Source organism: Rhinoderma darwinii, chromosome 1, assembly GCF_050947455.1.
Source record: "Rhinoderma darwinii isolate aRhiDar2 chromosome 1, aRhiDar2.hap1, whole genome shotgun sequence".
Classification (NCBI taxonomy): domain Eukaryota; kingdom Metazoa; phylum Chordata; class Amphibia; order Anura; family Rhinodermatidae; genus Rhinoderma; species Rhinoderma darwinii.
The window spans coordinates 78,234,669-78,249,816 of record NC_134687.1 but is presented as its reverse complement, the minus strand read 5'-3'; the positions used below and the strand labels follow the sequence as shown (position 1 = coordinate 78,249,816).

General features: G+C 42.7%; 1 protein-coding gene across 4 annotated transcripts in view; it reads right to left on the bottom strand.

Moving 5' to 3' along the window:
* The window catches only part of LOC142750998 (uncharacterized), a 32,253-nt gene that overhangs the window by 11,491 nt on the left and 5,614 nt on the right, over positions 1-15,148 (bottom strand). For all 4 annotated transcript variants that reach the window (XM_075859987.1, XM_075859972.1, XM_075859967.1 and 1 more), the window contains exons 8-11: positions 14,732-14,869; positions 8,289-8,361; positions 5,000-5,118; positions 3,645-3,681 (exon numbers count right to left, since the gene is read on the bottom strand). In XM_075859987.1, coding sequence (XP_075716102.1) covers positions 3,645-3,681; positions 5,000-5,118; positions 8,289-8,361; positions 14,732-14,869 — 367 coding nt within the window. The remainder of the gene's footprint in view (positions 1-3,644; positions 3,682-4,999; positions 5,119-8,288; positions 8,362-14,731; positions 14,870-15,148) is intronic.

Here is a 15,148-nt window from a genome sequence, read left to right as displayed (position 1 = left end):
GCAGAAATTAGTGCACAGTGGATGTTGCAGATTGAAAATGGACATTTTCCACATATATGCTATTTCAGTGCCCAATGTGTTGGGCCCAGCTTGTACCACTGGAGACATACGCCCCATAAATTGTTAAGCGGTTCTCCAGAGTACGGTAATACCCCATATGTGGTCATAAACCGCTGTTTGGGCACACTGCCAGGCCCAGAAGGAGCGCCATTTGGCTTTTGGAGCGCAGATTTTGCTTGGTAGTAGTTTTGTTTAGTGTTTTACTGGTGTTTCAGTTTATAATGTGGGGGCATATGTAATCTGTGCGGAGTACATACATTTTTTGCGTGACACACTGTCGTTTTTATTGGTACCATGTTTGGCTACGCGCGACTTTTTGATCACTTTTTATTCCATTTTTTTGAAACGTGACCAAAAAAGGAAATGCTGCCATTGTTTTTTATGGTATTTTTTTTACGGTGTTCACCGTGCGGGATAAATAATATGATATTTTTTTAGGTCAGGCCGATACGAACGCGGCGATACCTATTATGTCTAGCTTTTGTCTTTTTTTTTTCGAATTATAAAGGGCTTGGTCAGGGAAACAAGGCGATTATTGTTTTTATTACGTAAAACTTGTATTTATTTATTTATTTATCTAAAACTTTTTTTTTACTTTTTATTTTACACATACTAGGGGACTGGAAGATCTGATCTTCTGATCCCCTGCACAATACACTGCACTACTTCTGTATGTACTGATGTAGTGCAGTGTATTGTAACTGTCACTTTACAACTGACAGTTGAGCCTATTACGTCCTGCCTTGGGCAGGACCTAATAGGCTCCCGTACCTGGCAACCAGGAAGCCGTTGCTAGGCTTCTTGGTTGCCATTGCAACCATCAGAACCCCGCGATTTTTCGCGGGGGGGGGGGGGCAATGGGGTGCAGAGGGAGCCCCCTCCCTCTGTATCAATCACTTAAATGCCGCTGTCGCTATTGACAGCGGCATTTAAGGGGTTAAACTACAGCGATCGGAGAGGACAGTGATCGCTGTAGTTGCAGTGGGATGTCGGCTGTATATTACAGCCGACATCCGATGAAGATGGAGCGAGCACAGCTCCTGTGCCCGCTTCATCCTCAGGGCGTTACTATACGCCCATTTTCGGGAAGGGGTTAATAAAAATAGTGTTTTGTTTTTTTACACCGCTTTCTCTGATCTCCTCACGTATCTCACAGAAGTGAGGAGATCAGAGAAAGTGACAGGAGCTTTCTCCTGCAGACGACGTCACAGACGGCTGTGATTGGTCAGTCTTCAGAGACTGACCAATCACAGCAATCGCCGGCATTGGGGACTGCTAATTGGTCCCCAGGCCGGTAGCAGAGACTGTTAGCTGTCAATGACAGCTGCCGCCGCTGTTCTGTCACTATGTGATTTCACATAGTGACAGTTTATTCCTGCGCCGTAATAGTACGTCGAAGGTACGCAAGGGGTTAAAGGCTATGTAAACCATTCAGCACTTTTTTTTTTCTTTATAAAACAACATATTAGAGAATTTTAGAGACAACATTTTAATTTTTTTATTTTTTTTTTAAACTTTTTGAGATACAGCTTCTCTGTATCCTGGATACATGGAAGCTGAATCGAGTGGTCACAGCCGAATCCCTCAGATCAGCATGACTGACAACTTCAGTCGCAGCGGGTCTCCAACTGTTGTCGATCACATCTAAGTTCTGAACTTCGATGTAAATCGAGAACAGCTTCATCCTGCGAGTCAGAGACATGCAGGACCCGCTGTTACCAAAGTCATCAGTCCCGCTGACCTGACGGATTCGGGTTTGAGTGCAAGATACGGCTTCTATGTATACAGAATACATAGAAGCTGTATCTAAAAAGTAAAAACACTTTTTAATAAAAACCAATTAAAAAGTTGTCTAAAATCCTCTAATACATTGTTTAATATTTAAAAAAAAAAAAAAAGTGCTCGAAAGATTTACATAGCCTTTAATCATTGAATTCACATGTTTCATTCAGTCCCATTGCCACAGGTGTATAATATCCAGCACCTCGCCATGCAGTCGTCTTTACAAACATTTGTGGAAGAATGGGTCATTGTAAAGAGTTCACTGAATTAGAGTGTGGTCCGGTAATAGGATGTCAACATTATAACAAGTCAGTTTGTGAAATTTCTCCTCTTCTAGATATTCCACGATCAACTGTGAGTGTTATTATTGCAAAGTCTAAGAAACACTTCAAATCAGCCTCGAAGTGGCAGGACACGTAAAATTACAGAGCGGGGTCGCCGAGGCGCATAGTCACCAACAACGCTCTGCTGACTCAATAACTGCAGAGTTACAAGCCTCCTCTGGCATTAACATTCACACAAAAATTATGCCCGGGCGCTTCATGGCATGAGTTTCCATGGCCGAGCAGCTGCATGCCAGCCTTACATCACCAAGCACAATGCCAAGCATCGGATGGAGTGGTGTAAAGCCACCACCACTGGACTCTGGAGCAGTAGAAACGTGTTCTGTGGAGTGATGAATCACGCGTCTCTATCTGGCAGTCTGATGGATGAGTCTGGGTTTGGTGAATGCCAGGAGAGCGTTACCTGCCTGACTGCATTGTGCCAACTGTAAAGTTTGGTGGAGAAGGGATAATACTGTGGGGTTGTTTTTCAGGGGTCGGCCTAGGCCCCTCAGTTCCAGTGAAGAGAAACCTTAATACTTCAGGGGACAATTGTATGCTCCCAACTTTGTGGGAACAGTTTGGGGAAGACCCTTTTCTCTTCAAGTAGGACTGTGCCCCAGTGCATAAAGCAAGGTCCATGAAGGCATGGTTGGGTGAGTTTGGTGTAGAAGAACTTGACTGATCCGCAGAGTCATGACCTCAACCCCATTGAATACTTTTGGAGTGATTTGCAATAATATGCGCAGCTGCTGGTATGGACAAGCGACACATCCCCTTTATTGTGCTGATTGCTGGGGGTCCTGGAGATCCGACCCCCACCGATCGAACAATGATGGCATATACTAAGGATAGGCCATCAATGTTCTAGTCCCAGAGAACACCTATCATTTACAAGTATGATGCTTTGTGCTTTTTGACTTCTGCCTTGGCAGCCCCTGTTGTTCCAGTTGGTGACATAAATATACCTTTATATTTTGTATATCCTTTTTATTTTAGCCATAAGAGAAACCAAAAAATCCTGTAGGATAGGAGTAGATCCATCAATCGAAATTAAAAGGCATCGTTAAACACACACATGGAAAAATAGCTCAAATCTGCCAGGTCATTGAAAGGATCGTCGAATGAATAAAAGAGAAATGTAACATTACATGGCAGTTCACCAATAGAATGGCCATCCAATGTAATGCATGGACGGGCTGGGTCTGCCGGAGCAGCTCTTTGTTCTGGCTCACTGTGGAGGGTCCTGCTATACCTTTTTCTAAAATGTGTTAAAAGGCATAGTTGACTATGGATCAGACAAAAACACGTATGCCACGTGGTAACAGTTCAGTTGCATATGTCACATTGTGAACGGAGCCGAAGTCAGTAATCTAAGTTATTGATCAATTTTCAGCAAAGGACAGAAATATTTGGAGGCACTTAATATCAAGGTATACAGACACTCCAGTAGAAATATATAGTAACATTGACACAAACCTGTGTTTGATTGAGTTTCAACAGAGTCATCCGAAGCCTACAGTGAATTACATAAAAACAAAATATTTGTGAGTTTTGCTCTTTTTGATATAGCAGCTTAAAGAGGCTCTGTCACCAGATTTTGCAGCCCCTATCTGCTATTGCAGCAGATCGGCGCTGCAATGTAGATTACAGTAACGTTTTTATTTTTAAAAAACGAGCATTTTTGGCCAAGTTATGACCATTTTTGTAGTTATGCAAATGAGGCTTGCAAAAGTCCAAGTGGGCGTGTTTAAAAGTAAAAGTCCAACTGGGCGTGTATTATGTGCGTACATCGGGGCGTTTTTAATACTTTTACTAGCTGGGCGTTCTGATGAGAAGTATCATCCACTTCTCTTCAGAACGCCCAGCTTCTGGCAGTGCAGACACAGCCGTGTTCTCGAGAGATCACGCTGTGTCGTCACTCACAGGTCCTGCATCGTGTCGGCACCAGAGGCTACAGTTGATTCTGCAGCAGCATCAGCGTTTGCAGGTAAGTAGCTAGATCGACTTACCTGCTAACGCCGATGCTGCTGCAGAATCAACTGAAGCCTCTGGTGCCGGTGTCCTCGCTCGTCTGACACGATGCAGGACCTGTGAGTGACGACACAGCGTGATCTCTCGAGAACACGCTGTGTGTCTGCACTGCCAGAAGCTGGGCGTTGTGAAGAGAAGTGGATGATACTTCTCGTCAGAACGCCCAGCTAGTAAAAGTATTAAAAACGCCCCGATGTACGCACATAATACACGCCCACTTGGACTTTTAAACACACCCACTTGGACTTTTGCAAGCCTCATTTGCATAAATACAAAAATGGCATAACTTGGCCAAAAATGCTCGTTTTTTAAAAATAAAAACGTTACTGTAATCTACATTGCAGCGCCGATCTGCTGCAATAGCAGATAGGGGTTGCAAAATCTGGTGACAGAGCCTCTTTAAGGCCCTTTTATACAGGCCAATGATCAGGCCAATGAGCGTTCGTATTAATGCGCGTTCCCCATCCCCCATGAGGGGACTTGAAGCCGCGATCATTTTTTTTTTTTCAAGAAGTAATGCTTTGTTAGGCCCACGGATGCCATGGTAACCGATTACCATCCCACAATTATGTTGTGTGGTGCCGTTGGGCTGACAGAGGGAGCTTAGACCTGCTGACTGGCAGTGCCCGCCTAACAATGCTACTCCCTCATGTACTTTCCAGTTGGATGCCAGGCATAATATAATGGCTCTAATGAAATCTGAAGAAATGACACTATATAACAAACCTCCTTATGCACTGAATGGAAAACTTTAGACTAGATAAAGCAGTCTAATCAATAAAATAAATGCTTTTCCCCACCTGTTCTGGACGCAGGGGAACTTCTAGAGGGCAGTGTTGGGAATCCTTCTCATCCATTTGGTATACGCTGTTTCTGAGATTAGGATCCCCTGGTTGGCTGATTTCACCTTTCTGTCTGTCTACCGGGAATATAAAATAAAATATGTTCATATGATACAAATAATGTAAGTGATTTTCACTGATGTAAGAGATCTGCTTATCACAGTACGAGCTGTCAATGATGCGGCAGATCCTGGGAGCCAGATTTAGAAAATGACACGAGACACGTACATGCAGAGATGCCAAAACAGGGTGCTGACAGACTGGACTCTCCTCGTGCCATGCTGCCCACTGTACGTGCTGCCGTATGACAGAGCCCTATATTGGGGGCATCTTCTAGATTTTTATTGCACTTCTATGGTGGTGAGATCTAACACATGTGTGTGGCAGTATGTATGTGTGTAACGGAAGTTCATCTTTTTCTCACTGGTGGTTTAGTAGTCTATACTTACCGATTACAAATCCTTTTTATACTCATAACAGGACAGTCACTTTAATTCCTCATCATGAGACATCATTTAGGGGACAAATCTGATTAGTTTGGCCCAAACCTATATTGTGAAGTCCAATCCTCTGTGCAGTATGTATAGTTGGTAAGAATAGTTTAGGGGCAGAGCATCTTTAGGACTGATTTCCATTACAATCTCATTTAGATTTCTTGTTTTGCAAGTTTGTAGGATGGAACGTTAGTTTACAGAATCGTAGGATCTTTTTTTTTAACTTACCGTATTTTCCGGACTATAAGGCGCACATAAAATGCTGAGAATTTCTCAGAAATAGAAAGTGCGCCTTATAATCCGGTGCGCCTTATATATGAACCCGACAGTAAAGAGAGGGGTTCATACAGGATCCTTTACCTCTATCGTGGGCGGCAGGGGTCGGCGGCGGCATACCACAGCACACACCATGCTCCTCCCCCCCGTGCGCCTATGAATTTATTCTTCACTTGGGTTTTTACAGTATCCATAAATGGATTGAGCATTACGGCCACCGTAATCAGGAGCCACACTGAGTGATACTTACAGCTCTGTAGGATCCTTGCAATATATCTTTGCTTTAGCGTTAACTATACCCACTACCCCAAAAAATGCCTCCTGTTAAGAGACATGCTTATGATGCAGGTTTCAAGCTTAAAGCTATAAGTTATGCAGTAGAGCATGGAAATAGGGCAGCTGCAAGAGAATTCAACATTAATGAATCCATGGTGCGTAAGTGGAGAAAACAAGAAGATGACCTCCGCCAAGTAAAGAAGACCAAACTGAGTTTCCGAGGAAACAAAGCAAGGTGGCCACAGTTGGAGGACAAAATAGAACAGTGGGTTATGGAACAGAGAAACGCATGTAGAAGCGTCTCCACTGTCTCTATTAGACTCAAAGCCACTGCTTTAGCACGTGACATGGAGATCAAGGACTTTCGAGGAGGTCCTTCATGGTGCTTTCGTTTCATGCAAAGGCGTCATCTCTCCATTCGCACCAGAACTACTGTGTGCCAGCAATTACCAAAGGATTATGAAGAGAAGCTGGCCATTTTCCGCACCTACTGCATAACCAAGATAAATGAAAAGAATATCCAGCCAGAACACATTATTAACATGGATGAGGTTCCCCTCACTTTCGATATCCCCGTAAACCGTACTGTTGAGAAAACAGGGACCAGTACGATATCTATACGTACCACAGGAAATGAGAAGTCATCTTTCACTGTAGTTCTCGCTTGTCAGGCTAATGGCCAGAAACTACCACCCATGGTAATTTTCAAGAGGAAGACTTTGCCTAAAGAAAATTTTCCTGCTGGTGTCATCATTAAGGCTAACCCAAAGGGCTGGATGGATGAGGAGAAGATGAGTGAGTGGCTGAGGGAGGTCTACGTCAAGAGACCGGGTGGCTTTTTTCACAAATCCCCATCCCTATTGGTCTGTGACTCGATGCGCGCCCACTTGACCGATACTGTCAAAGCCCAAGTGAAGAAAACTAATTCGGAGCTTGCTGTCATCCCTGGTGGATTAACCAAAGAGCTCCAGCCGCTAGATATCAGCATCAACAGGTCATTTAAAGTTAAATTGCGAGCTGCATGGGAGCATTGGATGACAGAAGGTGACCACACATTCACCAAAACAGGGAGGCAACGCCGTGCGAGTTATGCCACTATGTGCCAGTGGATCGTGGATGCCTGGAAGAATGTATCAGTCTCCAGTGTCATCCGAGCTTTCAGGAAGGCTGGAATCACCACTGAAGAGCCTAGCAGCAGCAACGAAACCGACTCGGATAATGAAGAGGAGGACCCCATGCTTGATGCCGAAATCGCCCAACTGTTCAACTCCGACACTGAAGATGACGGATTTGATGGATTTCTGGTGGAGGAATGAACTGAAAAAGTACGGTAAGGGTATGTGCACACACACTAATTACGTCCGTAATTGACGGACGTATTTCGGCCGCAAGTCCCGGACCGAACACAGTGCAAGGAGCCGGGCTCCTAGCATCATACTTATGTACGACGCTAGGAGTCCCTGCCTTGCTGCAGGACAACTGTCCCGTAGTATAATCATGTTTACAGTACGGGACAGTTGTCCTGCAGCGAGGCAGGGACTCCTAGCGTCGTACATAAGTATGATGCTAGGAGCCCGGCTCCTTGCACTGTTCGGTCCGGGACTTGCGGCCGAAATACGTCCGTCAATTACGGACGTAATTAGTGTGTGTGCACATACCCTTAACGTTTTGATTTGCAATTACAGCTGAACCAGTTGCAAGTTATTGTTAAAAAGTGTAATAAATTTTGACTTGCAGTCTGAGCAATGGTTTATTTAACGGTAATGTGCTGCGCCTTATAATCCAGTGCGCCTTATATATGAAACATGATTGCTTACAAGGCGCTCATAGAAAGTGCGCCTTATAATCCGGTGCGCCTTATAGTCCGGAAAATACGGTAGTGTTTTCCAGGATTTACCTAATGCGCCTTTTAATATCAGAGATTTCAGTGCTCGGGTGGAATTGGTGGAAGTCCCAGTTAAAGGACCGCCATCAGGTCAATGTTATCTACTGACATGTCTTTATAATAAGTCAGGAGATTGATAAGGGTGAAATAGTCTTTTAACTCAGGAACATCAATATGAAACTTGCAGAAAGCTCTTAACATTGCATCGTACCTGCGACCACAAGTCTAAGCATTACATCCAAACTTCAATATTACTCCAAACCAAGAGACACCAGCACATCCTTGGAAGGACCTCAAAGTGAAATCAGGTTCTTACCTGAATGAATATTCTTGTTAATATTTTCACTCTCGGCATCAGGAAGACGCTGCTTAGTGTTCAAGAACAAATTCTGAAAAGGCAGCACAACAGTTTAATTTTTTACTATGAGGTATGTGAAATGGATGGGGACACAGGACTGGCAGGAGAGATAGTTCCCTGCCAGAAGTGTTCTTTAAAGAGACTCTGTCACCACATTATAAGTGCCCTATCTCCTATATAAGGAGATCGGCGCTATAATGTAGGTGACAGTAATACTTTTTATTTAAAAAAACGATCTATTTTTACCACTTTATTAGCATTTTTAGATTTATGCTAATGAGTTGCTTAATGCCTAAGTGGGCGTATTTTCACTTTAGACCAAGTGGGCGTTGTACAGAGGAGTGTATGACGCTGACCAATCAGCGTCCTGCACTCCTCTCCATTCATTTAGGCAGCGCATAGGAATCCTGTTAGATCCTTATGTGCTGTCTTATACTAACACATTAACGATACTGAAGTGTTTAGACAGTGAATAGACATTCCACGGAATGTCTATTCACAATCTCTGCACTTCGTTACTGTTTCTATGGTAGTTACAGCTGAGGAAGCGTGATCTCGTTGTAACCTGTCATTTACCGCATAATCTCGCGAGATTACGCTTGCTCTGCTGTAACTACCACAGACAGATTAACAAAGTGCAGAGATTGTGAATAGACATCCCGTGGAATGTCTATTCACTGTCTAAACACTTCAGTATTGTTAATGTGTTAGTATAAGACAGCACATAAGGATCTAGCAGGATCCCTATGCTCTGTGTAAATGAATGGAGAGGAGTGAATGACGCTGATTGGTCAGCGTCATACACTCCCCTGTACAACGCCCACTTGGTCTAAAGTGAAAATACGCCCAGTTGGGCATTAACCCCTTAACGCTCCATGACCTACTATTAGGTCATGCTAACTGTAGCGTTCGCGCTCAGTGACCTAATAGTAGGTCATGGAGTAAACACGGCGCCGTTCGCGCGGTGCGCGTTCATGAGCTGTGATAGCTGCTGTTTCCGACAGCAGACTATCACTGCTCAATGTGCCGGGACCGATCGCGGAGCTCCCCCGCCGATTAACCCCTCAGAAGCCGCGTTCAATAGCGATCGCGGCTTCTTAGGGGTTAATCCGCCATCGCCGGCCTGCTACACGATAGCGGCCGGCGATGGTGACTATGGCAACCGGACACCAAACAATGGCGTCCGGCTATGCCATAGACGGAAGCCTAGTGGGTCCTGACAACGTCAGGACCCACTATGCTTGCTGTCAGTGAGTAGCTGACAGCTCTAATACACTGCACTACGCATGTAGTGCAGTGTATTAGAATAGCGATCAGAGCCTCCTGCCCTCAAGTCCCCTAGTGGGACAAAGTAATAAAGTAAAAAAAAAGTTAAAAAAAGGATGTGTAAAAATAAGAAAATAAAAGTTTTAAAAGTAATAAAAGTAAAAGTCCCACTTTTTCCCTTATCAGTCATTTATAATTAATTTAAATATATAAACAAACAAATAAACTATACATAATTGGTATCGCCGCGACCGTAACGGCCTGAACTACAAAATTATTTTGTTATTTATCCCGCACGGTGAACGCCGTAAAAAAATATATTAATAAACCGTACCACAATCACAATTGTTTGGTCACTTCACCTCCCAAAAAATGGAATAAAAAGAGATCAAAAAGTCGCATGTCCCGAAAAATGGTAATGATTGAAACTTCAGTTCGTTACGCAAAAAATAAGTCCTCGCACGGCTTTATTGATTGAAAAATAAAACCGTTCTGGCTCTTAGAATAAGGTAACACAAAAAGTGAATGATTGTTTACAAAACGTATTTTATTGTGCAAACGCCATAAGACATAAAAAAAAACTATAAACATCTGGTATCGACGTGATCGTATCGCCCCGCAGAATAAAGTGAATATGTCATTTATAGCGCACGGTGAACGCTGTAAAAAAAAAACGTATACAAAAACAATAGTAGAATTGCTGTTTATTAGTCACCACGCCACCTAAAAATAGAATAAAAACTGATCAAAAAGCCGCATGCACCCCAAGAAAACTACAATGGATTCCTCAAGGGGTCTAGTTTCAAAATTGGGGTAACTTTTGGGGGGTTTCCAATGTTTTGGCGCCACAAGACCTCTTCAAACCGGACATGGTGCCTAATAAAAAAGAGGGCTCAAAATCCGCTAGGTGCTCCTTTGCTTCGGAGGCCGGTGCTTCAGTCCATTACCGCCCGAGGGCCACATGTGGGATATTTCTCTAAACTGCAGAATCTGGGCAATACGTATTAAGTTGCGTTTCTCTGATAAATCATTTTGTGTTATTAAAAAAATGGTATAAAAAGAGTAAATTTCACCTCTACTTTGCTCTAAATTTCTGTGAAACACCTAAAGGGTTCATAAACTTTCTAAATGCTGTTGTGAATACTTTGAGGGGTCTAGTTTCTAAAATGGGGTGTTTGATAGGGGTTTCTAATATATGGGCCCCTCAAAGCAACTTCAGAAATGAACTGGAACCTAAAAAAATAAATAAATGAGGCAATACTTCGCTTCTTACATTATACTGATAATGAGCCGTGCCCACCCCGAGATTACCCCAGTTTTGACCGTTTGTATAAACGGAGACCCCTATTAGACCGTTTCAGTGCCCCGTTTTCCCAAGCATACACCCCCGAGAAGTGTTTTTCTATTGATGAGTCCCTGGTACATTTTAAAGGGAGGGTTCAATTCCGCCAGTACCTGCCAGGTAAGAGGGCAAGGTATGGCGTGAAGATGTATAAGCTGTGCGAGAGTGCATCAGGGTATATCTACAGATTTAGGATATATGAAGGAAAGGCCACCCCCAAACCAGACTGCATCCTGGACTACAATAGGTACATGGGAGGGATGGATTTGTCAAATCAAGTCCTGAAGCCCTACAGCGCCATGCGGTGTGGTATAAGAAGCTGGCCGGGCACATCATACAGATGGCTTTGTACAATGCGTATGTGCTACGTCGATGTGCAGGCCAGAGGGGAACTTTCCTGGAATTTCAAGATCTAATCTTTAGGGACCAGGAAGGGGGGGCACCCAGTACTTCTGGAAGCGAGGCCACACGCATCGTACCAGGGCAACACTTTCCAGGAGAAGTTCCCCAAACCGGTGGAAAGGGAAAGAGTCAAAAGAGGTGCAGAGTCTGCTATAAGAGCGGGATAAGGAAGAACACAATATACCAATGTGACACGTGTCCCGAAAAACCAGGGCTCTGTATAAAAGATGGTTTTAAAATGTATCATACATCCCTTGATTTTTAATTTACCCTGATGCACTCCGCACAGCTTACCCCCCTCATCTTTCCCTTCTGAGCCCTGCCGTATGCCCAGGCAGCTGATAACAGCCACATGTAGGGTATTGCCGTACCCAGGAGAACCCACATTACAATTTAAGGGGTGTATATCTCCGGTGGCGCATGCTGGGCACAATATATCGGACACTTACATGCCATATATATATATAAAATTGCAAATCTCACTCTGCACCATCTGCTGCGCATTATCTTTTACACAGTACCTGTGGGGTCAAAATGCTTACTACACCTCTAGATGAATGTCTTAAGGGGTGTAGTTTTTAAAATGGGGTCACTTCTCGAGGGTTTCAACTGTACTGGTACCTCAGGGGCTTCTGCATACATGACTTAGCACCAGAAAAGCTCCAGTAGGCCAAATGGTGGTCCTTTTCTTCTGAGCCCTCCCATGGGCCCAAACGGCAGTTTATCACCACAAATGGGGTATTGCCGCACTAAGGACAAATTGGGCAACAAAATGGGGTATGTTGTTCCTTGTGAAAATAAGAAATTTTGATCAAAAATGACATCTTATTGGAAAAAATATCATTTTTTTCATTTCACAGCCCAATTCAAATAGGTGCTGTGAAAAAACTGTGCAGTCAAAATGATAACAAAAACCATAAATGAATTCCTTGAGGGGTGTAGTTTCCAAAATGGGGTCACTTCTGGTGGGTTTCCATTGCTTTGATACCTCTGGGGCTCTGCAAATGCGACATGGCACCCGAAAACCAATCCAGCAAAATCTGGACTCCAACAAACACATAGCGTTCCTTTCCTTCTGAGCCCTCCCATGGGCCCAAACGGCAGTTTATCACCACAAATGGGGTATTGCCGCACTAAGGACAAATTGGGCAACAAAATGGGGTATGTTGTTCCTTGTGAAAATAAGAAATTTTGATCAAAAATGACATCTTATTGGAAAAAATATCATTTTTTTCATTTCACAGCCCAATTCAAATAGGTGCTGTGAAAAAACTGTGCGGTCAAAATGATAACAAAAACCATAAATGAATTCCTTGAGGGGTGTAGTTTCCAAAATGGGGTCACTTCTGGTGGGTTTCCATTGCTTTGATACCTCTGGGGCTCTGCAAATGCGACATGGCACCCGAAAACCAATCCAGCAAAATCTGGACTCCAACAAACACATAGCGTTCCTTTCCTTCTGAGCCCTCCCATGGGCCCAAACGGCAGTTTATCACCACAAATGGGGTATTGCCGCACTAAGGACAAATTGGGCAACAAAATGGGGTATGTTGTTCCCTGTGAAAATAAGAAATTTTGATCAAAAATGACATCTTATTGGAAAAAATATCATTTTTTTCATTTCACAGCCCAATTCAAATAGGTGCTGTGAAAAAACTGTGCGGTCAAAATGATAACAAAAACCATAAATGAATTCCTTGAGGGGTGTAGTTTCCAAAATGGGGTCACTTCTGGTGGGTTTCCATTGCTTTGATACCTCTGGGGCTCTGCAAATGCGACATGGCACCCGAAAACCAATCCAGCAAAATCTGGACTCCAACAAACACATAGCGTTCCTTTCCTTCTGAGCCCTCCCATGGGCCCAAACGGCAGTTTATCACCACAAATGGGGTATTGCCGCACTAAGGACAAATTGGGCAACAAAATGGGGTATGTTGTTCCTTGTGAAAATAAGAAATTTTGATCAAAAATGACATCTTATTGGAAAAAATATCATTTTTTTCATTTCACAGCCCAATTCAAATACGTGCTGTGAAAAAACTGTGCAGTCAAAATGATAACAAAAACCATAAATGAATTCCTTGAGGGGTGTAATTTCCAAAATGGGGTCACTTCTGGTGGGTTTCCATTGTTTTGATACCTCAACACCTCTTCAAACCTGGCATGCTGCCTAAAATATATTCTAATAAAAAAGAGGCCTCAAAATGCACTAGGTGCTTCTTTGCTTCTAGGGCTTGTGTTTTATTCCACGAGCGCAGTAGGGCCACATGTGGGACATTTCTAAAAACTGCAGAATCTGGACAATACATATTTAGTAGTATTTCTCTGGTAAAACCTTCTCTGTTACTAAAAAAAAATTGAATAAAATTGAAATTCAGCAGAAAAAATGAAATTTGCAAATTTCATTTCCACTTTGCTTTAATTCCTGTGAAATGCCTGAAGGGTTAAAAAACTTTCTATATGCTGTTTTGAATACTTTGAGGGGTCTAGTTTTTAAAATGGGGTGTTTTATGGGGGTTTCTAATACATAGGCCCCTCAAATCCACTTCAGAACTGAACTGGCACCTTCAAAAAAAGGCTTTTGAAATTTTCTTAAGAATTTGAGAAATTGCTGTTTATGTTCTAAGCCTTGTAATGTCCAAGAAAAATAAAATAATGTTCAAAAAACGATGCCAATCTAAAGTAGACATATGGGAAATGTGAACTAGTAACTATTTTGGGTGGTATAACCGTCTGTTTTTCAAGCAGATACATTTAAATTCTGAAAAATGCTATTTTTTGTAAATTTTGTCTAAATTTTGCAATTTTTCACAAATAAAGACTGAATATATCGACCAAATTTTACCACAAACATGAAGCCCAATGTGTCACGAGAAAACAATCTCAGAATCGCTTGGATAGGTTTAAGCATTCCGACGTTATTACCACATAAAGTGAAATATGTCAGATTTGAGAAATGGGCTCTGAGCCTTAAGGCCCAAACTAGGCTGCGTCCTTAAGGGGTTAAGCAACTCATTAGCATAAATCTAAAAACGCTAATAAAGTGGTAAAAATAGATCATTTATTTAAATAAAAAGCACTGCTGTCACCTACATTATAGCGCCCATCTCCTGATGTAGGAGATACGACACTTATAATGTGGTGACAGAGCCTCTTTTAGCCATAGTATTAAGGAAATAAAAATGATATATTTAACAGCAATGATAATAAAATAATGGAAGAGTAATGAAGGCTTCAACTGAGATATTCATTTAAACAGTATCAAGCGAAAAAACCAGAAACCTGCAGATCGTGCCCTAATAGTTGGGAGCACAAGGAGCTGTTCTATGCACTAACATCCCGAGTTACTTTATGTACCCATATTAACATACATAACAGCTAAATGACATACCTTTGCAGGTGCAGCAAGCGTGTGTGGTGTTTTGATGTACAATGAGCCCTGTGCGGCCAGGCTTATTATTGCAATACCACTCCATTTAAACGTTGCGGACACATTTGGTTTAATCAGTTTCCGATTCCCCGGTAAACACTGCAAAGATATTGAAACAATCAACCTACAAGCTTACATGTGACAGAACGCAGATTCATTGAAATATTCTCAGTACACAGGATTGTGCGGAGTTTATAGTCAATATGCACATACTAGGGGGGATTTACCAATTCATTTGCCGGTATTTACGTAGAAAAGTTGCAAATTATAGCACGTCATGTCATATTTACAACTTTTTCTCTCCTCTTGCAACCCTCGAAAAGTGTTGATAAAAGCAGACGGGGTCTAACAGGAGGATGAGACCAACCGCAGTCCAAC